This window comes from Staurois parvus, unplaced genomic scaffold (assembly GCF_062004578.1).
Source record: "Staurois parvus isolate SC_StPar_1 unplaced genomic scaffold, SC_StPar_1.0 ptg000906l, whole genome shotgun sequence".
Lineage (NCBI taxonomy): Eukaryota > Metazoa > Chordata > Amphibia > Anura > Ranidae > Staurois > Staurois parvus.
In genome coordinates, this window is record NW_028318702.1 from 841604 (window position 1) to 866573 (window position 24970).

A 24970-nucleotide genomic window follows, 5' to 3' on the forward strand; every position below is an offset into this window, starting at 1 on the left:
CTGCGGACATAGTACAGGAGAGGACCAGAGACTGTGGACACAGTACAGGAGATGACCAGAGACTGTGGACACAGTACAGGAGATGACCAGAGACTGTGGACACAGTACAGGAGATGACCAGAGACTGCGGACAGTACAGGGGATGACCGGAGACTGCGGACACGGTACAGGAGATGACCGGAGACTGCGGACACAGTACAGGAGATGACCATAGACTGCGGACATAGTACAGGAGATGACCAGAGACTGTGGACACGGTACAGGAGATGACCAGAGACTGCGGACACAGTACAGGAGATGACCAGAGACTGCGGACACAGTACAGGAGATGACCGGAGACTGCGGACATAGTACAGGAGATGACCAGAGACTGTGGACACGGTACAGGAGATGACCAGAGACTGCGGACACAGTACAGGAGATGACCAGAGACTGCGCAGGGACACGGTACAGGAGATGACCGGAGACTGCGCAGGGACACAGTACAGGAGATGACCGGAGACTGCGGACATAGTACAGGAGATGACCAGAGACTGTGGACACGGTACAGGAGATGACCAGAGACTGCGGACACAGTACAGGAGATGACCGGAGACTGCGCAGGGACACGGTACAGGAGATGACCGGAGACTGCGCAGGGACACGGTACAGGAGATGACCGGAGACTGCGCAGGGACACGGTACAGGAGATGACCGGAGACATCGGGGGGGGGGGCTGGTACCCGAAATTGACAGGTGCCCGCTCCCACTTCCGCGAAGTTGTCCTCTCCATAGTCTTCTGGGACACGTGACAGGTCCCAGAAGACTACGGGGCCATTCACAAAGTGCAGCACTTCTCGCGCATGCGCAGTGGGTACCTGGCTGTGAAGCCGCAAGCTATCACAGCTGGGTGCCCATACTGAAGATGCAGACGCCAGAGAGAGAAGACGGCCGATGGAAGCAGGACACTGCTGGACCGAGGAACAGGTAGGACCGAGGAGTGGGTTCTTCTTCACAGTAGAACCGAGCGGCCGGCCCGGTATTTTAACACGGCGGCAGGAATACCGGGCCAGCCATTCCATATTCGCTCCATAAGATGCACAGTCATTTCCCTCCATTTTTTGGGGGGGGGAAAGTGCGTCTTATGGATCGAAAAATACTGAAATTGGATGTGGTGGCTGCATTTGTTTTTTTTTTCTGCTTTTTTTTCAGTTTTTGCTTCTTCATCTGACCAGTAAACACCTCCTCTATTAGAGCGCCCCCACGCTAAGTGAAGGAGCAACAGAGACACTTCTTGGACGGCAGTATTGTTAATCTAGGGGGGAGGGGGAGTGTTAGATGTAGTAGCAGATTTAGATACACGAACAAACTAGTCAAAGCCAAACTCCAGCTAATACTTCTTAAGCAATTACAGCAGTTTTTTTTTTTTTTTTCTTTTCGGATAAAGGTTTTACAAAAATAAACGCTGATCATTGTAAGTATCCCTGTCAGTGGGTTGTCTCAACCCCTGTAACTGTTACATTTGCAGGACAGCTCGTTCTGCTGAAAAATAACATACGAATTGGCTGGATCACCAGGTGAAAAATAAAGGAAGGAAAGCCTAAAAAAAAATGAAAATTAATACAACTACCACATCTAAGAATTGGTAAGCTGCAAAATAATAAACGTTTGCTTTTAGTACATTTCTTGGTTTTGGATGTAATAGGCTGTACTGTCTGTGTTCTTATTAACCCTTTCCTGCCGGCCCTGGCATCCCCTTTTAAAAGTTTTAAAGGGGGGGGCAGGAAAGATTGGCGATCATGTGACCACTGTGATTGGCTGTCTTAGTGGTCACATGATCGGACGCTGGTTCTGCTGGCTACCGATGTTTTCAGCAGCTCAGTCTTTGTTCTGGGAGTGCTCTCCCAGCACATGAACACTGCCCGTCCAGTGATGCATATATGCTCCATGTCTTTGCTAAAAAAAAAAATCCCAATACGTGTAAATTAATTTGTTTACATGAAAGTTATAGCGTCTGCAAATATATATATATATATATATATATATAGTTTTTTGGACTTCTAGCGGGACTACGGCGGGCATTGTGACACTGGGGGGGAACTGACTTGGTGTCACTGACATCCCGAGTAATCAGTGCTAATAAAAAGCACTGACACTGTAATAATGGCAGAAATAGGTTAACATCTGGGGCAATCAAAGGGTTAACTGTGTGCTCTCTGTAAACACACTGCTTTGTATGGCTTTGCTATGCAGAGCCATACAAAACGGTGTGCAGGAGCTGACAGGGGAGAGATCTGTATTGTTTACATACAGGTCTCTCCCCCCCCGTCAGAGATACTCGGAGATCGCCAGGTGCCGGCGGGGAATCACCGTCCGGGACCTGGTGATTGACAATCGAGGCACGCGCGCCCCCTGCCCGGAACTGCAAAATGATGGATATATATGTGATTTTGCGCACCCGTGCCGCCCTGTAGCAGTATCTCTGCTAAAGGGCGGCACGGAAGCGGTTAAAGCTCACCCGCCGAGAGACCACCTATGTACGTACGACTGGTGGGAAGAAGTTAAAATACGCATCTCAACTCTGCACTGTGCCTGGACACGTTGGCTGACATAGATCTGATTTTCTGCCCATGTGCTGAAGCTCATACTTGTATTTTTCACACTGCTCAGTGCTGCAACAAGGATTAAAGTACACTGGAGAATTGGACCACGGCTCTCGCATACAAAGCAATGGTCTGGCTCTGCAGGTATCATAACATCAACAGCAGTGACACCAGTAAGAAGGAGGAGGAAGTTCATATTTTTTTTTTTTTCTATTCACATTGGGCAAAGAAAGGCAGCTTATGGCCCCCCATGCATCGGCTGGCAGGGGGCTCAGGGCATACGAAGAGATGATCCCACTGACTGCTCACCCATACAGTGATTTGTGGTCCTTATGGTTGCCTGCAGGAGTGAGCCTGGCGATCAATTTTTTGATTAGGTAGTCAGATCTCCAGGATTCACCTCCTCGCCAGAGAACATGTAGACATTCAAGCTGCTTTCTTGACACCAGACCAGGTCAGACATTCCCTTCCCTGCAACTTCATAAAGCCATATTTGAACTAAATATTATTATGGTGCTGCGCTGCTCCATCATACATATGAACGGGGTGTATAATAAAAACATTTCATCAAAGTGCAGAGACCCCAAATCTGGATAATATGAACAAAATATAAAGATGTGTCGAAAGTCCATAATTCCATTTCCAGTGAACGTGGTGACACCACAACTCCAGTGCTGCACAACCTCTCATGCTCCACTTCCTTGAATGTTATGCCCTCACTTTGTACCCATAGAACATAGGTCAAATGCACACAGCCCCTTTCCCCAGGGGTAACAGGTCACTTTCACAGATCCTTATAGGCAGGGCTGAAACCATGGCCCCATACAGCCAACTTGACGGGCCCCCCCCCGCCCCAAAAAACACACAGTTTACTTTGCTTCCGTTATGATTGAACACAGTGGGTGATCAGTACTAACCACTGATTGTGTTCATTCAAGAAAGGAAATGACTGGTAACCTATTTACCGGACCCTTCACCCACTCTCTATCCTGAAGAATCCTATTGTGTTCTTGCAGCTGCCAGTGGAAAGGAGAGGACGGAACCTGGCAGCATTACGGGGGTGGGGACACACATGGGGGGCCTGGGCAGAAGCAGGAAACATATGGTGCACAGGGAGGGTGATGTGTTCGGCAAGTGGGGCAATTACTGGAACCGATCCCCTGTATAGCTCTCTCTGCTGCAGCTGAAAATGGGAGGGAGAGGAGAAGAAGCCAACTTTCAGCTGTTGCAGGGAGCCAGACAGGGGATCGGTTCCAGTAATTGCTACGCCCCCGTGCCGATCACCCTTCCTGCCCACATCCAATTCACTCAGCTGCCTGGGCCCCGTACAGGAGGACTGGTGGTACCCCCTTATCCACAGCCCTGCTTATAGGTCTCCAGCCATCCAGTCCTCAGTGGGTATATTCCCCTTTTTAAGGGGCCGAAATCACTTTCCATAGCTGAAATATGCTCAAGGTGAATGAGGAACTAAAAGTAGTCCGGAGAAAATATTTTATTAAAGCATATGCGCTCACGTTTAGTAGAAATTCACCATAGCATATAAAAACAGTGGCTTTCTACAAAACACAGAGCACTGTATACTTTCGGTTAGCACAATGACGTCGCCTGGCTCCGCCCTACGTATTACATCAGTAATCGCATGACTTCATCAGGGATATATGTATATGAGGAGCACGGAACCATATCAATATTTGATTTATTTGGATGTGGAAACACATGCAAGATGTCAGCAGCAGCCAGAGTCACTTTGTACACAGTATTTATTTATTTCAGGTACTTATATAGCGCCGTCAATTTACGCAGCGCTTTACATATATATAGTACATTCACATCAGTCCCTAACCCTCAAGGGGTGTACAATCTAAGGTCCCTAACTCACATTCATACATACACATACTAGGGCCAATTTAGACAGGATCCAATGAACCTACCAGCATGTCTTTGGCGTGTGGGAGGAAACCGGAGTACGCGGAGGAAACACACGCAGGCACAGGGAGAACATGCAAACTCCAGACAGGTGGAACCGTGGCTGAGATTCGAACCAGCGACCCTAGTACTGCCAGGTAGAAGTGCTAACCATTTAGCCACTGTGCTGCCCAGTAAGCACGATACATTGTATTAGGTGTGGCAGCACAGGAGTATTTTTGTATATCGTATTGTAACTTATGCAGGCCATACATGGTTCGAATTCCGAATGATTTTTCATCCGAAAATCGAAAACATCGTTCGCTCGGTAATCCGATGGCGCCATCAATGATTTCCAAAATCGGCCAGCCAAGTCATAAAGTTCACCCCATATAACAGGCGACACTTCTGTTCCTTCCAGGTCACGGCTCATGCGTATATTCTTTTCGGAAAAACGATCGTACGATTTGACCATCATGGAGTCGAAAATCGGTCGTTTTTCACAGATTTTCCAACATTTCTGATCACTGAAAAGGGGAGGAACCACAAAAATCGGCCGGTGCCATTAACCCACTAACAGAGCGAAAATCGGCCGATTATTCTTTGGTCTGATTTTTGGAGAAAAAAAATCGGTCGAATTTCGATCCATGTATGGCCGGTCTAAGCACATATTATGACATTTGACTAGGCCCCTGTTACGACCAAAACACGCCAGGGGCGTTACGTCTGGCATGAAAGGATCTGTCTCACTGACTTTGTCTGCTGTCAATAAAGTTTGCTGTGGCTCAAGAAAATAAGTGCAGCTTAGGCCGGCCATACGTGGGTCGATTTTCGAACGATTTTTCATTCGGAAATCGGACCTAAGAATAATCGGACAATTTTTCGCTATGTTAGTGGGACAATGGCACCGGCGGATTTTCGTGGTTCCTCCCCATTTCGTTTATCGGGCATGCTGGAAAATTCGTGAAAAACTACTGATTTTCAACATCAATGGTGGCACCATCGGATTACAGAACGAACGATGTTTTCAATTGTTGATCGAAAAACCGTTCGGAATTCGACCTATGTATGGCCTGCTTTAGTGCGAGCTGAAATTTGACAGACTCATCACAGTTAGTATATGTGGTTCCTAGGATGTGAAGGCAAACGGATTGGGATGGGGCCTGGCTCTCCAGCATGGAATTCGAGGACTTGGTTCACCAACAGGCACTATGTAGGCACCACTTTGGAGGCACTGGTTGGTCACACCATGTCATGCTTACCATGTCTTCTGTTTTTCCTTCACCAGATATGAATGGAAGGGGAAGATCGAGGAAGACAGTGAGGTATTGCTGGTAAGCCACCATCCCGATACTTGCCACACAATGCAGATGGCTCTCCATGTAGCAAATATATTTCTGATTTTGCTCAGCTTTCGCTTCGGTTTACACTAGAATGTGGTACAGGAATCCGACGATCCATACGGGTTTCCCTCTCCGTGTTCAAATCACACTTGTTGTTGTCAGTGCAATGTTACCAACACCACAAATGCAGATCGCAAACACTGTGCATCTGCCTGCAGCAGATTGCATGGTACAAACCATCAGTGCATTTCCAAAAGTAGTGCATGCAACTACTGAAATCACGTTTTCGTAGCTGAAATATGCTCCGAGCAAATGAGGAACGAACAATAATCCAGATAAGATATTTGATCAAAGATTATGCACTCACATTTAGTAGAAAATCACCATAAAAACAGTGAAAGTTCCACAAAACACAGAACACGCTATACTACTGGTTAGCGCGATGACGTCACCCGGCTCCGCCCTACGCGTTAAATCAATAATCGCATGACTTCGTCAGGGGTATATGTATGTGAGCAGGAGGAGATGGAGCATGTGGCGACTTTAGAGGAAGAAACTAGGAACACTCAACCGGCATGTTTGTAGGTTTATACCAGGAGGCAAGGTGCAAAGAGGATGCTGGAAACCCATAGGATGATTTCTAGAATGACAAAAAGAATGCTTGGCGGGTAGGCTGTAACTTTGGTGAGCTTAAAGAAGAATTCCAAGTATGGATTTTTTATACGTAGTTACATTGGCCCAACTTGGACCAGTGTAACTATTCATATACCTAACCTGGCCGATGGTCCTGGATGCTGGGAATCCCTGTAGTAGACACCTCCACTTCATTGATCCTGTGCCAAGCAGCTGGACTAATGCATTTTAAACACAGGTGGTCAGCCGCTCGGCATGGGCTCCATTTAGAGACGGCATTGCAATTTCTGAATGAGTGCAAAGTGTTCTCTGATTGGATGAGGTGGGGCAGTGACATCACACTCTCCACCTCATCCAATCGGAGAACACTGTCCATTCAGAAAATGCAAAGTATTAATTTATACCTAATGTACTCTTTCTTGAAACGCAACAAAGTGTATACCCCAAAACTACCAGCTTACCAGTCCTTGGATGGGATGGCTGCATTCGTTTTTTCAGACTTTTGTTTCTCTATTTTCGCCTGGTGATTCCTGGTGGACTAATACAATTTTCATGTCCCCCTCGTGGCTCCGCTGTGCTAGTGAAATGGATGGAAACCGCGCTGTTATCCTTCACAACCAATATGTGTCTTATGAATACAATTACATGAATTTAGAAATCAAATAAAAAAAAGTCCCAATGTGAATGTGATATAAAGTGATCGTGCCTCTAAAGACAAAAACAGGTGCTCCCCTAAAATTGCTTCTGGTGTCCCCACATTGACCTACTATTACTAGTCAGGTCACTTAGCACTTTTTAGGGAAAGCCCGTTTACTTATATCCTGTATCACTGTCAGGAATGGACTTGCCAATAGTGGTGGGACTCACCTGCCTTGTGGGCTGCAGTACCATGGCTGGCCAGCGGGTGCTCTCAACAACCAGAGGCTCACTTCGGCAATTAGCCATCACCTGGGGCTGATTGCAGGTGGTGTATTTAAGGGATGGCCAGACCTGCAGTCTGTGCCTTGTTGTACTGTTTGCTTGGCACTGGTTTCCTGATCCTGTTTCTGCTGTCCTGATGCTGCCTGAACTCTGCCTGTACTGACCTCGGCTAGTCCTGACCACTCTCCCGCCTGCTCCTGGTACTCCATTTGCCCGTTTGCTACCGACCCGGCCTGCCTGATTACTCTTGTATCGTATGTTTGTTATCTGTTGGAGGTTTGGTTCAGTTTGTTTGCACTGTGTTATGTTTAGTTTTGCACTGCGTTTGTATTGTTAGTCATAATAAATTATATTATTTACTATATCTGAAGCCTACGTTTCCCTGTGTCAGTCCACACACTTCTGGTCACACCCGCATCCCTGACAATCACGTGGAGGCTATATGTCTTTCACAGATAATCCACTTCCACTCGGGAAATAAAATGTCAAGGGAGATATCTCATAGCATAAAACCATTTGATTTACTTAAAAAATGCAAAGTAAGCACATCACACTCGCGTTAAAGTGCCTTGCAAAGCGGCCCTAGGTATATGCAGCTTGTATGGGGCAAGGATGGCCGCCGCTGCTTCATTCCTGGAAGCCATGTGCGTCCCACCGATCGGATGTGACGCCTCCGAACATGACTTATCGGCATGTAAACCAAACCCCAACGCGTTTCGTCCTGATTGGACATCTTCAGGATTGTGCTTTCTTGGACATGGTCATTGTGTTTTTAGCATGGTCAAAAAGGTATTTTCTGTACTTGCTTTTCCAGTCAAACGTTCTTTGACTGGAAAAAAAAATTGCAGCCCGTACCTCTAAAGACTAGTAAAGGGCAATAGTTCCCTTTTTGTTTTGGGGTTTGGATACATGTGAAAAAGACTCCTTATTTCACCTAGCCAACCAAAGCTTCATCGCAGACTGTGCTTTGTGAGTAGGAACGTACACAGAGGAGCCAGAGACACAACCCCAGTAGCAGTGTTGCTCATAGCAGGTTGGGATGTTAGTAGAGGAGTTAGAGAACATGTAAGAATAAACACTACAATACCCTGAAGTATAGTCTACTAATATTTTCCCCTCCTTGGTTCTTCCTTCTCCTTCCTTCCGCATTAACATGCTAATTCAGTTTTTAACCACTTAAGCTCTGGAAGGTTTTACGCCCTTCATGATCAAGCTATTTGTGGCTATTCAGCACTGCACTTCTTTAACTGGCAATTGCGCAGTCATGCAATACTGTACCCAAATTACATTTAGATCATTTGTTTCACACAAATAGCTTTCCTTTGTTGGTATTTTTTTTTAAGCTTTATAATAGGGCAGCACAGTGGCTAAATGGTTAGCACTCCCACCACGGCACCACCTGCCTGGAGTTTGCATGTTCTCCCTGTGCCCGTGTAGGTAATCCGGTTTCCTTCCACACTCCATATACATGCTGGTAGATTAATTGGCTCCTGTCTAAATTGTCCCTAGTATGTGTTTGTATGAATGTGAGTTAGGGACCTTAGATTGTACGCCCCTTGAGGGTTAGGGACAGATGTGAATGTACAATATATACTGTGCCGTGGACTGTGGCACCTGCCCGCATGCACAGGAGTGACGTCATCGTGGCTTGGCCAATCAGCAGGCAGGAGCTCACAAACCTGGAAAGAAGATTGAGTGAAGATGGAAGCCTCTGTAGCGGTGCCAGCATGACACTGGAGTGCTTCATGATGTCCTTCCAGAACGAGAGAACCGCCACCCGTCTGTCATTTCCTTGTGTGGTGGCCGGGAGGTGGTTAAGGCGGACTGCCGTTGAGTCATTATGCAGAGATTTGTCTGTAGATTTGTGTATGAGGTGGAGCACTGGCTGCCAGAAGGTCTGGAGTTGAGGGCATTCCCTGAAGATATGGAGGATAGTGCCCAGATGTTGTTTGCATCTCCAGCAACGATCCGGTTGATTGCTTGCTGCATCTTCTAATGCACATTGTGAGAAGCTCACAGTGTGCGGTGAAATCAGAGGAAGCCATTCCAGGAGAGAAGCCGGTACAACTGTGCAAGACTGAAGGGAAGGCTGTTTTGAAATGGCAAAGGTAAGTATATATGGAGGACTTGATCTGTGAAAATGATGGTGCCTGGAATTGGCCTTGAATCGGGCATTGGGTGTATTTCAGGCACTTAGTACGGTTATTGATGTCACCAGAATAGTTCTAGCTGTAGGATTGTGAAATGTTATGTTCTCTGTCCACATTAAGAAGATTCCTCTTCCCAGCCGCACATGGTTGTCACCTTCATGAGATCAATAATGACTTTCCTGGTACCTCATTCTCGCCTTTCTGTCCTTGTCTCTATACAGATGATTAAGACCAGGTCATCCAGAGTTCCAGCTCTAACGGAATATGTCAGGTGAGAAGACATCATTGCGCTCACTATGAGGTGGTTAATATGGGTTCCGAAAAGAAAAAAAAAAACATGGAGTACCTTTTTAGCACCGGTTGTGGAAACCCTGTTGAACAAACCCAACCATGTCCTATAATATGTGGACCACAGGCTGGGAAACGACTCGAAGGTCCTCTTGTATAGTTTTCCACCCATAACATAAATATTTTTCCATTAAAGTTTTTATTTTTTAAGAATACAATACATGTCATACTTATCTGCTCTGAGCATAAAGCCGCCCCAATCCTCCTCTTCTCGAATCTCCCACCAGTGCTCTTGACTCCTCCCCCCTGCTGAGTGCCCCCATAGCAAGCCATTTGCTACGGGGGCACTTGTGCGTGCTTGCTCCTGAGCTGTGCTCTTTGTTTTTATTGACTCCCCTCCCTGCTTACTGGTTGTCTCTGAACCAGGGAGGACGGAGAAAGCCTATACTGCACATCGCTGGAACGAGATGGGGCTCAGGTAAGTATCAGGGGGGCCATATGCAGGTTTTTTTTTTTCTTTTTTTTTACCTTCAGTATGGGTGTCAAACTGATGACCCACCAGCTGTTGCGGAACTACAAGTCCCATCATGCTTCTGCCTGTGGGAGTCATTCTAACTGTCAGCCTTGCAATGCCTCATGGGACTTGTAGTTCTACAACAGCTGGAGGGTTGCGCTGTATCTGATTCGGATAGAATATAGAAGGGTTCAAATGGGGGTTAACAATTAGTCGATCATGGGCATGTAATGGGTAGATTGTGACCAACCCTGTAATGCTGTCCTGTACCTGGTGCTTGCCTCCTCTCTGACATTAAATCAGAGCAGCATTGCAGAGCAAAGGGGAGCTGCGCTAGTCCCTATGATCCTCCATTCGTGTCCACCTTGCCCTTGTGCCCGTTTGCTCTCTCCCCCTGTGTGCCTCCACTCCTGTCCATCATAGGCACTTATGTGTGACATCTCATATAGGTAGCTGGGTTGGATGCAAGAGGTGGACTGATGGGAACCAGCCTGCCACAACAGGTAAGTATTCTCGCTGCCACTTTCCTGTGGTACTCTGCATATCAGTGATTGGAAGAAGGAAACTATGAAGGGGGACACAATGGTGGCACTAGGGAGACATAACAATGGCACTGGGGTGACTAGGTTGCTCTGGGGGTCATAATTGTGTCAGTGGGGTGATAGGGTGGCATTGAAGTCATAATGGTGCCACTAGGATGACATGGTGGTACTGAGGATACTTATCGCTTTATCACTGACCACGCCCCCTGTAATTTAGCAACAAAAATGGTTCCCCTTCCCCACAGGCAAGGAGCATGCATGTGTATATATATATACCAGGGGCGGACTGACAACTCATGGGGCCCCCGGGCAATAGGGGATCATGGGGCCCCTGTGTCCTTGCCCAAACTCAAAAAAGCCTATGAAAAAGGTACCAGGGGCATCTCATGGGGCCCCCTACTGACCCCGGGCCCTCGGACAGTGCCCGAGTTTCCAAATGGTCAGTCCGCCCCTGGTATATACATCTATCTATCTATTCACACACATTCACTCACCAACCACTTTATTCACTCACCAGTCTGAACCATTGATACAAGGCAGGATGGATCCATGCTTTCATGTTTACGCCAAATTCTGACCCTACCATCTGAATGTCGCAGCAACCAGTCTGTCCATTCTCCTCTGACCTCTGATATCAACAAGACATTTTCCTCCACACAACTGCCCCTCACTGGATATTTTCTTTTTTTTGGACCATTCTCTGTAAACCCTAGAGAGGGCATGAAAATCCCAGCAGATCAGCAGTTTCTGTTAGATTGTAAGCTCCAAGGATCAGGGCCCTCCTCACCCTCTTGTATTGAACTGTATTGTTGCTGTATTGTCTCCCGTTATATTGAAAAGCGCTGAGCAAACTGTTGGCGCTATATAAATCCTGTATAATAATAATAAATACTCAGACCATTCCGTCTGGCACCAACAACCATGCCACATTCAAAGTCACTTAAATCCCCTTTCTTCCCAATCCTGCTCGGTTTGAACTCCAGCATGTTGTCTTCACCACGTCTAGATGCCTAAATGCATTGAATTACTGCCATGTGATTGGCTGATTAGCAGTTTGTGTTACCAAGCAATTGAACGGTGGAGCTAATAAAGTGGCGTGTGTGTGTGTGTGTGTGTGTATATATATATATATACACACACACATACACACAATGGGGATCGAAAGTTTGGGCACCCCAGCTAAAAATTTGTATTAATGTGCATAAAGAAGCCAAGGAAAGATGGAAAAATCTCCAAAAGGCATCAAATTACAGATTAGACATTCTTATAATATGTCAACAAAAGTTAGATTTTATTTCCATCATTTACACTTTCAAAATAACAGAAAACAAAAAAATGGCGTCTGCAAAAGTTTGGGCACCCTGCAGAGTTAATATCTTGTACTGCCCCCTTTGGCAAGTATCACAGCTTGTAAACACTTTTTGTAGCCAGCCAAGAGTCTTTCAATTCTTGTTTGAGGTATCTTTGCCCATTCTTCCTTACAAAAGTCTTCCAGTTCTTTGAGATTTCTGGGCTGTCTGTCACGCACTGCTCTTTTAAGGTCTATCCATAGATTTTCAATTATGTTGAGGTCAGGAGATTGTGAAGGCCATGGCAAAACCTTCAGTTTACGCCTCTTGATGTAATCCTCCGTGGATTTCGAGGTGTGTTTAGGATCATTATCCATTTGTAGAAGCCATCCTCTCTTTAACTTCAGCTTTTTCACAGATGGTATCAAGTTACCATCCAAAATTTGCTGAAATTTTATTGAATCCATTTTTCCTTAGGGGTCTGTCACTTTAAGTAAAAACAAAGCTACTGAGGGCATGCATGGAGGGCATGCAGTTCAGGCACCTAGAACTTTTCACCGCATGCGTGGCTATTCTCACATCTTGAGCTCCAATATGTGTGGGTGGTGTCAGAACTTGCTCTGTTCTTCCTACCCCATTCCCCTAATTCCTGTTGGCCCATCTCTATGGTGGGCTGCCTCACTGGCCAATAAGAATGCACAGGAAGGGTCAGGCAAGCTTCAGCGCTATCAGGAAGCTCCAAAGCATTACTTGTCAGAACAGTGCGGCATTCAGGCTAAGCAGGTACAGAAAGCTGCTGCAGGTATGCCGGTCTGTGCAGCAGATTTGTGTTTTCACATAGGTTGCATAGGGCTTGGCTGGAGATCAGATGCACAGGGGATTGGGGGGGGGGGGAGGGGTTCGGAGGTGAAAGAGATGAAAAAAATTATCGCACAATCATAACCCCTTAGCATGAATCTGCTGCTGTCTGCGATCTGAAACTAATTACCGGTAATGATCGTTCATTCATTAGCTCCTCCTTCCACTGTTGAGAGAGGAAGGGGCAGATTCTCAGATGTAAACAGTAGTACTGTTTACACTTGTGATCTCTGTGATTGGTCATTCCGGCAATCACAAGGTACAGAGTCGCTTGGATCAGCAGTACTGTTTACATTTGTGATCTCTATGATTGGTCATCTCCGTGATCACAAGGTACAGAGCTGTTTAGATTAGTAGTATTCTTTTACATTTGTGATCCCTGTGATTGTTTATCAGAATTGATCACAAGGTACAGAGCCGTTTGGATCGGCTCTGTTCACTGTGCCTGTGATGTGAGCCATCAAGAGAATGGCTTACATCACAGCATTTAAAGTGGATCTTCAGCCTCTCCAGAAAGGTTCCCCCTCCCCCCCTCCTCTACACGAATAGCGCCATATTTGTGTTTTTTTTACCTTTTTTTAGTTTTTTGTGTAAAATGTGCGGCCACCACCCCCTCCACCTTGGCGAATGACATGCACAGTGCTCACAATGCATTCTGGGATATGTGCATCACATATTCCAGGAGGTCTTAGTCATTCAGAAAGGAGGAGAGGCTCAGGCCTAGCAATGCATCATCACAAGGCTCTTCTGGGTTCATCCGGTGGGCCTCTCGGTGATGTCACAAGCAACATGGCGGCACAGGACCTAGTGGTGTCTGATGACAAGAAGATCTCAGTGGGGCAGTGCTGGACCCTCTGGGTGGGTGAGTATCTGAACTGTGCAGAATACACCACCTGCTAAGCAGTGGTAAAAAAATAAATAATAATGGGGAATGGGGGGGGGGGTGGAGGTCCACTTTAATGGGCGCACTAGTTGCCTGAGGGCTATTTAGCTCCATCTATAAATGACACAACAGGACTAAATGCCTTCCTCTTCACCATTCGTGAACATATGGCGGTTGACAAAGCAGTCTTGTTTATGAATCATTTCTCTATTAACTGCATTTGGGGTTCAGGTTATTATTTTTTTTTTGAACAGCCATTTTGTTTCCTGGCAGGTCTGTCCATCCGTACGAAGTGTGTGAGGTGATCAGCGTCCCCATAGACCAGGGCAACCCTCCGTACCTCTCATGGGTTGAAGATACTGTGCCAAAATAAAAGTCTGATATCTCCACCATCAATATGTGATGATCTGAAAGGGGTCAGCCCACCCACAAATGATAGCTAGAGGTGGGACTTTGTGTTTCTTTTATATCTGGAATGCATTGATTCTTCCTGCCGTCATGCCTGGCTCTGTTCCTTGGGAGTTTTTTGTGTTCCAGCTCCGACTGGTACATTCACTATAATATGAAATGAATATAAAATCCACCAGACCTGGTGGGAGACTCCTATAGAGGCAGGCGGCAGGCCTGAAACTCAACCAGAGATTTACACCCCGGTCACACCAAACCCGACTTTGAAATTGTGCGACTTACAGTGAAGTCGCACAATTTCAAAGTCGGGGGACATGCTGATTTCAGGTGCGATTTGCAAAACATCTGATACAGATGTCTATGCAAATCTCACCAAAAGTACTGCATGTACTACTTTAGAAATCAGTGCGACCAGTGGTGTCCCGAGGCAGGTGCGGGGGGGTGCGGTCCGCACCGGGTGACACCGACCACACGGGGTGACACCGGACCCGCTCCATGAAAAGGTAAGTTGTAAAGCAAGCCGACAATCCCCGCAGGATGGATCGGATCTATCCTGCGGGGATCGTCAGCTTTCTTTACAACTTACCTTTTCGTGGAGCCGGTTGGGTGTCGCCCCGTGTGGTCAGTGTCACCCAGTGCGGGCCACACCCCCTGCACCTGCCTCGGGACACCACTGGCCGCACCGATCTCTAAAGTAGTACATGCAGTACTTTTGCAGTACTATACCCCATATAGGTTGCATGCCGACGATCCCCGCAGGATGGATGGGATCTGCGGATTGGGGAGCATAATGGATCGGACTCCGATCCATTATGCTCAATCCGCAGATCCGTTCCATTCTGCGGGGATTGTCAGAGCGGGTGTCACCATGTGTTACTGCACCGGGAACCGCAACAATATGACCGCTCTAATAGACTGCAATTTGGCATGCCATTTGCAGGTCGTATGGCATGCAAATCGCATGCCAATTCGAATGCAGCGTGACCAGGGTCTTAGGAAAACATCAGGGAGTTTAACTCTCCGGTATCTACCAAAAATCAAAATATCAGTTTTTGGCTGGACTGACCCTTTAAGGAATTGTGTCCTCAAGAATTACATTAAAAATGTGTTTACTATGACAAATGCTCATGATGTTTTATTATGTTATTTTTCTTTATTGGATACATGAAGTCTCTTTTGAAAGAGTATTCATTGGTTTGATTGTGGAGAAAAAAAAAATGGATGGCGTACAGGATCAGTAAAATATACTGCTGGAAAAAAATCTGATTGTATAACGCAGACACTCGTCACGTAGGTGGAATTCATCATACCGCTGCTGGTTGCCGTATCTGTCACTAGATGGTGCACTTCCTCTTCCGGAGTTTTGGTGCGTTCTCCTGCATCCTACACAGCTGGTATTATATGTACCTGAAATCATTTCTAGTGTAATCTGCTCTTTTTAAAGCGGAACTCCACTCAGGGGCGGACTGACCATTTGGAAACTCGGGCACTGCCTGTGGGCCCGGGGTCAGTAGGGGGCCCCATGAGATGTTCCTGGTACCTTTTTCATAGGCTTTTTTGTTTTGGCAAGGACACAGGGGCCCCATGATCCCCTATTGCCCGGGGGCCCCATGAGTTGTCAGTCCACCCATAAGAAGTTCTGCTTTAAGCCTTTGTCCCCCCCGCTCCCCATTAAGGACCTTTGGGGAGCGGGTACCTGAATTTGACTGGTACCCGCTTCCACTACCACTTCAATCGCCTAAGGCAGGTGTTTATAAATGTATTTGTGCGCAATGTTCAGAAGCAAAAAAAAAAAAATGCTCCAAAGCTGCTTTTTGCTGCTCTGTACGCGCATGAGAGTAAAGTTTTCCAATGAATATTCTGGCCAGTAGCATGCATTTACTCTCAGCGCCATCAGCACATAAATGTACATAGACAATATTGGAGGCTTTTTTTTTTTTTTGCTAAGTTCTGACAATCTATAAATTCATATACCTGAGGCCAGGGGCGTATTTACCACAAGGCATTTGCCTAGGGCAGCATTTTTTAGGGGGGCAGCACTGCCCCCTGGAAGAAGGGACATATGCAGAATGGGGACCAGGTGGGATCCAAGAGAGGCTGCGGGCTGCTTGATGGTGTATGGAGAGCCCAATTGTCATTCCCAGGGATGTCCAGAGCTGTGAAGGTGAGTGTCTTTCTCTCTTTTGCCAGGGGGTTGTTAGTGGAAGGCTCTCTCAGGTGGGGGGGGGGGATGGGGCAGGGGTATTGTTGGTCACTGTCAGGCTCTCTCCGCGCAGGGAGGGAGAGGCTGGTGTTGGTCGGTGTTAGGCTCTCTCTGCTGAGGAGGGGGGGCCGCGTCCAATTTTTGTGTCGCCTAGGGCAGCACAAAACCTAAATACACCACTGCCTGAGGCCTTCTGTATGTGATTTGTAATAATTAGCCCTAATATCAGGCTGTATGAGGTGCACACCATAGGTTCTAGGTGTACCGTTGGCCTGGAGCCAGAAAGGAACGAATTGCATGAGTCCACCCATTAGCTCAAAATGAGGAATAATCCCCTTTATTTCAGACATTTAAATACTACTTGATTATAAGATAAAAACATGTTTTTTTTTTTTGTATAAGTAGTACCCTTAAGTCTACCATTTTGCCTCAAATACCTCATGAAAAATAGCAGTGTACTCCTGCTATGGCTGCATAGAGGCATTTTCCTGTTTTGTAGCCTCACAGCTTCTATATATTTGCAATATGAGATCATCGAAGGCGCTGCTGCCTCTGACTGCTAGTCTCACCAGATCTGGAGTGAGATTTGGCGCGGCCCGCTGTTCTTCCTGGAGAGAAAGCTGTACCTGAGAACCTACAGTGCAAGGATCTCCCTGCTAAAGTTATCCTGTGGCTTTGTGATTCCTCCATATCTTCTGCTGCGTCCTGAATATTTCCTCACTGGTCAAATTCGTAGTGACTTTAATGTGAAGAAGCAAAGCCCTGCCTCTACCAAGATGGCTGCCTCTACACAGCAACACAGTTTGAAACAAGAAATGGTAAGTCAGTAATGGGGGAAAGGTCAGCCTTAGGGAGTTTACAGGCGGTACTGGTGAATAAAATTCTATTGTACTGAAAAAGGGGGGGAAAGTCTTTCCTATGTTAAAACTGAACTTTGTATCATAAGGGCTTGTTCCCACCATGGTGCACAGACATCCGGTTTTTTTTGCATGTGTTCTCCAAGGGCATAACAGTCAGTTGTTCTCTATGTGCCCTGTTCACACCACAACATTGGTGTCACGTTTTCTTCTGCGCAGGAATCTGCAACATATATAAAACTCTTTGGAGTGCGCATGAAAACTGATGGAAACTGTTGTCTGCAAGTGAAATCTGCGCATTAGTTTCCATCAGTTTTTCCGCACGTATGGAGTGAATGAGGCATAAAATAGCCTATGGACCAGTATACCAAAACTGACTGTGAATGAGATGCTGTACTTATATTGTCTAACACAGCCTTTCTCAACCTATTCAACAGACAGGAACCCTTGAAATAATTTTCCAGTCTCAGGGAACCCCCGCTAAACATTACCAGATCTACAACTCATGATGTGATGGTCTGTGGGAAGAATGCTCCTTACATTTGTGGCCATTGGGATGAATTACCCCTTTTACAGATAGCTAAAAAAGATCAATGGTGTCAGTGGGAACTTATCTGAGAGGCAGAATTTGTTTTTGGTTTGATATAGGAACACGTGAGGTGATAGCAGCAGCTGAGGATTGGATTTGTTCTTTTAGGTCCCACATTAGAACTTATCGGTTGTATCTTAGAAATTGCTGATTGCTCAAGGAACCCCTAGCAACCTCTGGAGGAACCCTAGGGTTCCATGAATCCCTGGCCCAACATCATGCTGATTAAATGACAGCCTTGTAGTTTACATTCCATTTTAGCACCTGGTCCTCTCCACTCCAATTCTCAGGCTAAGGAGCCAAGTGCAAAGGGTATGAAGTTAGGCAGTTTGTGAAGACTGCAGTGTACCTTAATAGGGAATATGCAGGAGAGGAGTTCTGAGAATCAGACAGCGGGAAGTAGGTGAAGGACAGGAGTTAGGAGGACAGGATGGTGGGAAGTATGTGCAGGATAGGAGTTTGAAGGATACAATGGTGGGAAGTAAGTGCAGGACAAGAGTTTGAAGGATTTAATGGTGGGAAGTACTGTAGGTGCACGATAGGTGTTCAGGGGATTTGACAAGAAGTAGGTGCAGGATTGGAGTATGGAGAATACAATGGAGAGAGGTATGTGCAGGATAGGAGTTCAGAGGATACGACGGTGGGAAGTAGGTGCAGGATAGGAGTTCGGAGGATACAACGGTAGGAAGTAGGTGCAGGATAGGAGTTCGGAGGATACGACGGTAGGAAGTAGGTGCAGGATAGGAGTTCGGAGGATACGACGGTAGGAAGTAGGTGCAGGATAGGAGTTCGGAGGATACGACGGTAGCAAGTAGGTGCAGGATAGGAGTTCGGAGGATACGACGGTAGCAAGTAGGTGCAGGATAGGAGTTCGGAGGATACGACGGTAGCAAGTAGGTGCAGGATAGGAGTTCGGAGGATACGACGGTAGGAAGTAGGTGCAGGATAGGAGTTCGGAGGATACGACGGTAGCAAGTAGGTGCAGGATAGGAGTTCGGAGGATACGACGGTAGCAAGTAGGTGCAGGATAGGAGTTCGGAGGATATGAGTAAGGAGAGAGAAGTGCAAGACGCAGTAAAGGGGGTATGATGGTGAGAAGTAGGGGCAGGGTAGGAGTTCGGAGGATATGACGGTGAGAAGTAGGGGCAGGGTAGGAGTTCAGAGGATAAGACGGTGGGAAGTAGGTGCAGAGTAGGAGTTCGGTGGATACGATGGTGGGAGATGTGTGCAGGATAGGAGTTTGGAGGATACGACAGTGGGATATGTGTGCAGGATAGGGGTAAGGAGCGAGAAGTGCAAGACGCAGCGCAGGGGGTATGATGGTGAGAAGTAGGTGCAGGATAGGAGTTCGGAGGATATGACGGTGGGAAGTAGGTGCAGGGTAGGAGCTCGGAGGATACGACGGTGAGAAGTAGGGGCAGGGTAGGCGTTTGGAGGATACGACGGAGGGAAGTAGATGCAGGGTAGGAGTTCGGAGGATACGACGGTGGGAAGTAGGTGCAGGGTAGGAGTTCGGAGGATACGACGGAGGGAAGTAGGCGCAGGATAGCAGTTTGGTGGATACGACGGAGGGAAGTAGATGCAGGGTAGGAGTTCGGAGGATACGACGGTGGGAAGTAGGTGCAGGGTAGGAGTTCGGAGGATACGACGGTGGGAAGTAGGTGCAGGATAGGAGTTCGGAGGATACGACGGTGCGAAGTAGGCGCAGGATAGGAGTTTGGAGGATACGACGGAGGGAAGTAGGCGCAGGATAGCAGTTTGGTGGATACGACAGAGGGAAGTAGATGCAGGGTAGGAGTGCGGAGGATACGACGGTGGGAAGTAGGTGCAGGATAGGAGTTTGGTGGATACGACGGTGGGAGATGTGTGCAGGATAGGAGTTCGGAGGATACGACGGTGGGAAGTAGGTGTAGGATAGGAGTTCGGAGGATATGATGGTAGGAGATGTGTGCAGGATAGGAGTTCGGAGGATACGACGGAGGGAAGTAGGCGCAGGATAGGAGTTCGGAGGATACGACGGAGGGAAGTAGGCGCAGGATAGGAGTTCGGAGGATACGACGGAGGGAAGTAGGCGCAGGATAGCAGTTTGGTGGATACGACAGAGGGAAGTAGATGCAGGGTAGGATTGCGGAGGATACGACGGTGGGAAGTAGGTGCAGGATAGGAGTTTGGTGGATACGACGGTGGGAGATGTGTGCAGGATAGGAGTTCGGAGGATACGACGGTGGGAAGTAGGTGCAGGATAGGAGTTCGGAGGATACGACGGTGGGAAGTAGGTGCAGGGTAGGAGCTCGGAGGATACGACGGTGAGAAGTAGGGGCAGGGTAGGCGTTTGGAGGATATGACGGTAAGAAGTAGGTGCAGAGTAGGAGTTCGGAGGATATGACGGTGGGAGATGTGTGCAGGAGAGGGGTAAGGAGAGAGAAGTGCAAGACGCAGTGCAGGGGGTATGACGGTGAGAAGTAGGCGCAGGGTTGGCGTTCGGAGGATACGACGGTGGGAAGTAGGTGCAGGATAGGAGTTCGGAGGATATGATGGTGGGAGATGTGTACAGGATAGGAGTTCAGAGGATATGATGGTAGGAGATGTGTGCAGGATAGGAGTTCGGAGGATACGACGGAGGGAAGTAGGCGCAGGATAGGAGTTCGGAGGATACGACGGAGGGAAGTAGGCGCAGGATAGCAGTTTGGTGGATACGATGGAGGGAAGTAGATGCAGGGTAGGAGTTCGGAGGATACGACGGTGGGAAGTAGGTGCAGGGTAGGAGTTCGGAGGATACGACGGTGGGAAGTAGGTGCAGGGTAGGAGTTCGGAGGATACGACGGTGGGAAGTAGGTGCAGGATAGGAGTTCGGAGGATACGACGGTGGGAAGTAGGCGCAGGATAGGAGTTCGGAGGATACGACGGAGGGAAGTAGGCGCAGGATAGCAGTTTGGTGGATACGACGGAGGGAAGTAGATGCAGGGTAGGAGTTCGGAGGATACGACGGTGGGAAGTAGGTGCAGGATAGGAGTTTGGTGGATACGACGGTGGGAGATGTGTGCAGGATAGGAGTTCGGAGGATACGACGGTGGGAAGTAGGGGCAGGGTAGGAGTTCGGAGGATACGATGGTGGGAAGTAGGTGCAGAGTAGTTCGGTGGATACGACAGTGGGAAGTAGGTGCAGGATAGGACTTCGAAGGATACGACGTTGGGAAGTAGCTGCAGGATAGGAGTTCGGAGGATATGACGGTGGGAGATGTGTGCAGGATAGGAGTTCGGAGGATACGACGGTGGGAAGTAGGCACAGGATAGGACTTCGGAGGATACGACGTTGGGAAGTAGCTGCAGGATAGGAGTTCGGAGGATATGACGGTGGGAGATGTGTGCAGGATAGGGGTAAGGAGAGAGAGGTGCAAGACGCAGTGCAGGGGGTATGACGGTGAGAAGTGCAGGAGACGAGTGCAGAAGTTATGACAGTAGGAAGTATGCGTAGAGGAGTGTGAAGGGTTTGGCAGTGGGAAGTATGTGCAGGAGGGGAATACCGAAGGAAGGAGAGGGGAATGTCAATTTACCCTTTTCCATGAAAAAATGCCTTTTAAAAATAAGCAGAACAGATAGTCACCTGGTCCAACTTTTTTTTAATAATCCTTTACAGACATGAATGTGTTTTCCTTGGAGATGCTAACAGACAAGAACCTGCACAACTGTTCAACACACAGACACCATCTTAAGCCAGAGCTTAGAACAGACAGGACACCATACCTTCCATCCCACCTACTAAAGGATGTGATACAACAAAGCAAAAGAGGAGAAAAGAAAACAAATTGGATTTCCTTCATCAAATCGTCCCGCAGTCAGTAACACTGCCTCTGTGAGCTGACACCGTATAAACACATGACGGGACGAGAAGCACAAGCACTGCTATGTACACGCGTGTACAGAGAGTTCAAAATCAGCCTTGCAGAGCTGTATGTACAGTCAGCCAAGATGCTGGGACCCGCGAAGTTAGCGCACAGGGGCAGAGCGTGTGAGATCAGAAGATGTCGCCTTCCTCATACTCCACCAGATACTGAATATTCCCTTCTGCGGTGACCCGCTTGGCCAGCACGCGCATTCCCTGTTCCACAGTTTCTGACCAATCACAGCCTTCCGAAGAGGAAGAGGAGGAGGGCTGGGGAGGGGAGGATGAAGGCTTGCTCGGAGAGGCGACCGGGGCTGAGGAATCCAAAACTTCAGACAGCAGAGGGGAACCTTCTGAGACAGCAGGAGACACCTCACTGAAACACAAATAACACAGCAGTGAGATAACGCAGCTAAATGGGTTCATGTAACCAGGCCATCCTCAACCCCCTGCTCCTATAGGAAGGAAGACACAAGAACCCTAAGGGCCGGTTCACACCATAGAAACACAGTCCAGATGTGTTCTGTATGCGTTTCTGCATGCATGTTTTTGGTGCATTCCGGTGTATTTTTATGCGTTTTTGACACATTCCGGTGTGTTTTTGATGCTTTCCGGTTCAATTTTTCGCCTCTCTTTTTCTGCAATTGAAATAGGGACATGTGTGTTCCGGTGCGTTTTTACCGCGTTGCAGTACAGTTCTGTGCAGGAAAAATGCAGCCTGTTCTACTTTTTTTCTTTCTGGAACTGCAAGCACTGATGTGAACTATGACACTGACAACCATATCACCTACTTTTCTAGGCGTTTTGAATGTACGAAAAAAGCTACTGAAACGCATGCAGTGTGAACTGGCCCTAAGTCAGAACACTATGTAATAACAATCATTGCTTCATTGCTCCGTTTGTGTAAAGTATATGTGACCCCTCTCCTCCTCCCTGAATGTAAGTGAAGGAAAAAGTTGTAATACCTTATTCCTCGCTCAGGCAGACTTCCAGTGTTCACCTTTCTCTCTGATGCTCCGGGTTGTGGTCGGGCCCTCATTATACTCCCGAACAATGCAGGACTATTGGTTCTGCATTGACTGCAATGATGTCACAACGTGATCACTTGCCCCAGTGTTGAAGAGAAGAGGCTTCAGGAGGCTGGTTGCACAGCGTGTTGGAAGCCTGCCGCCCGACCAATGAGTAAGATAAGAGCTTATTCCACTACTGCTAGATTTAAAGCGGAGCTCCACCCAAAAGGGGAAGTTCCGCTTTAAGCCTTTGTCCCCCGCTCCCCATTAAGGATTGGCACCTTCCGGGAGCGGGTACCCGAATTCGACAGGTACCTGCTCCCACTTTCGATGTGATCGTCTAGGCCAGTGGTTCTCAACCTGTGGGTCGCGTCCCCTTTGGGGGTCGAACGACCCTTTCACAGGGGTCACCTAAGACCATCGAACAACACATTTCCAATGTGTAAATAATTTTATGGTTGGGGGTCACCACAACATGAGGAACTGTATTAAGGGGTCGCGGCATTAGGAAGGTTGAGAACCACTGGCCTAGGCGATCGGAAACAGAAGTTGTCCTCCTCCACATTGTCTTCTGGGACACATGACAGGTCCTAGAAGACTATGGGGCAATTCGCAAAGTGCAGCGCTTCTCGGGCATGCGCAGTGGGCACCCGGCTGCGAAGCCGCAAGCTGTCACAGCCAGGTGCCCACACTGAAGATGCTGGCGCCAGGGAGAGAAGACAGCCAGTGCAATCAGTGGTCGTGTGGACACCGCTGGACTGAGGGACAGGTAAGTGGCTGTATTTTAAAAAAAAAAGTAGAACACGCTGCATTTTTCCTGCACAGAACTGTACTGCAACGCAGTAAAACGCACTGGAACGCACATGTCCCTATTTCAATTTAAGAAAAAGAGAGGTGAAAAATTGAACCGGAAAACATCAAAAACACACTGGAATGTGTCAAACGCAGAAAAAAAACGCACCGGAATGTGTCAAAAACGCATAAAAATGCACCGGAATGCGCCAAAAACATGCATGCAGAAACGCATCCACAACACCTCTGGACTGTTTCTATGGTTTTTGTAGCTGCTGACTTTTTATTTATTTTTTTTTTTCAGGTGGAACTCCGCTTTAAAGTGATAGTAAAGTATTTTTTTTTTTTTTAACTTGTACCTCCAGCTAAGCCTATAATAAGGCTTCCTTGTAAGTACTGGAAATAGCGACTAAACCTGCACCGTTTAGGAGACATGTACTTGTAATGGAGCATGCCCGTGGAGCTGTGTGCCATAGAAGGAGACTCCCGCACACATGTGTGGGAGTGACATCATCGTGGCTCAGCCATTCAAGCCGCTGGAGCCCGCGAATCCGGAAAAAAGACCGGGTGAAGATGGAAGCCCTGTCAGCGGTGACAGCAAGCCACTGGAGGGCTTTGTTTTACGGCAAGTATCCATAATGTGCTATTATTATTCGATGCCTACTAGAACATTATGACATTGTCTTGCAGATTTAAACAAAACCAAAAAAAAAGGTCGCGGTTTACTATTGCTTTAACAGGCATACAACCCTTGCAGAGCGGGAAAGGGGGGACCGCCGCAAGGGTCGTTCTCTTCTGCTGCCCAGAGTGGAGCTTTAATGTCATAAAATCATTTTTCAATATTTATAAATCTGCAGCTTTTGTTGAAATAATAGCTGATATTCCTGCCATGAAGGCTATTGCCTTTACTTACAGCATGCAGTCACCTTGTGGTCTGTAATTAGCTTTACCTGGACTGCAGAGAAGCGGCTACAGGTCCGGAGGTGTTGGCAGAGGGGTGAAAAGAGGCGAACATCCGAATTGGAGGGCTAAAACAGAAATTAAATTATTATGAGGGGGCATGGCATTGACTAGGGGTAAGATGTACTCAAAAATAAAATTATCAGAAGAATTTGGGGGTTAGTTCACCATCGGCGTCCCTGCGCTGGACTGCCCAACGCAAGGACAAGCAAATACCTTTGTTTTCTACGGTGTCGATTCACACCAACGCGCTGCCGAGGTATCAGAAAAAATAGGAGAGGTTGCATTTTTGTGCAGCTTGCTGCAACACACAACAGTGCATGGAAAAAGCACAGAAAAGGGGGGAAAAGCCTATAAAAT

At 47.5% G+C, this 24970-nt stretch overlaps 2 protein-coding genes across 5 annotated transcripts in view; one reads left to right on the top strand and one right to left on the bottom strand.

Moving 5' to 3' along the window:
• Window positions 1–14298, top strand: part of CUTA (cutA divalent cation tolerance homolog) — a 50221-nt gene extending 35923 nt beyond the window's left edge. For all 3 annotated transcript variants that reach the window (XM_089656460.1, XM_089656461.1, XM_089656459.1), the window contains 3 exons: window positions 5776–5821; window positions 9756–9805; window positions 14182–14298. In XM_089656460.1, the coding sequence (XP_089512586.1) occupies window positions 5776–5821; window positions 9756–9805; window positions 14182–14281 (196 nt within the window). In that variant the 3' untranslated portion in view covers window positions 14282–14298. The remainder of the gene's footprint in view (window positions 1–5775; window positions 5822–9755; window positions 9806–14181) is intronic.
• Window positions 14299–21568: 7270 nt separating this feature from the next.
• Window positions 21569–24970, bottom strand: part of PHF1 (PHD finger protein 1) — a 73525-nt gene continuing 70123 nt past the window's right edge. For both annotated transcript variants that reach the window (XM_089656464.1, XM_089656465.1), the window contains 2 exons: window positions 24601–24678; window positions 21569–22224 (listed from right to left, as the gene is read on the bottom strand). In XM_089656464.1, coding sequence (XP_089512590.1) covers window positions 21981–22224; window positions 24601–24678 — 322 coding nt within the window. In that variant the 3' untranslated portion in view covers window positions 21569–21980. The remainder of the gene's footprint in view (window positions 22225–24600; window positions 24679–24970) is intronic.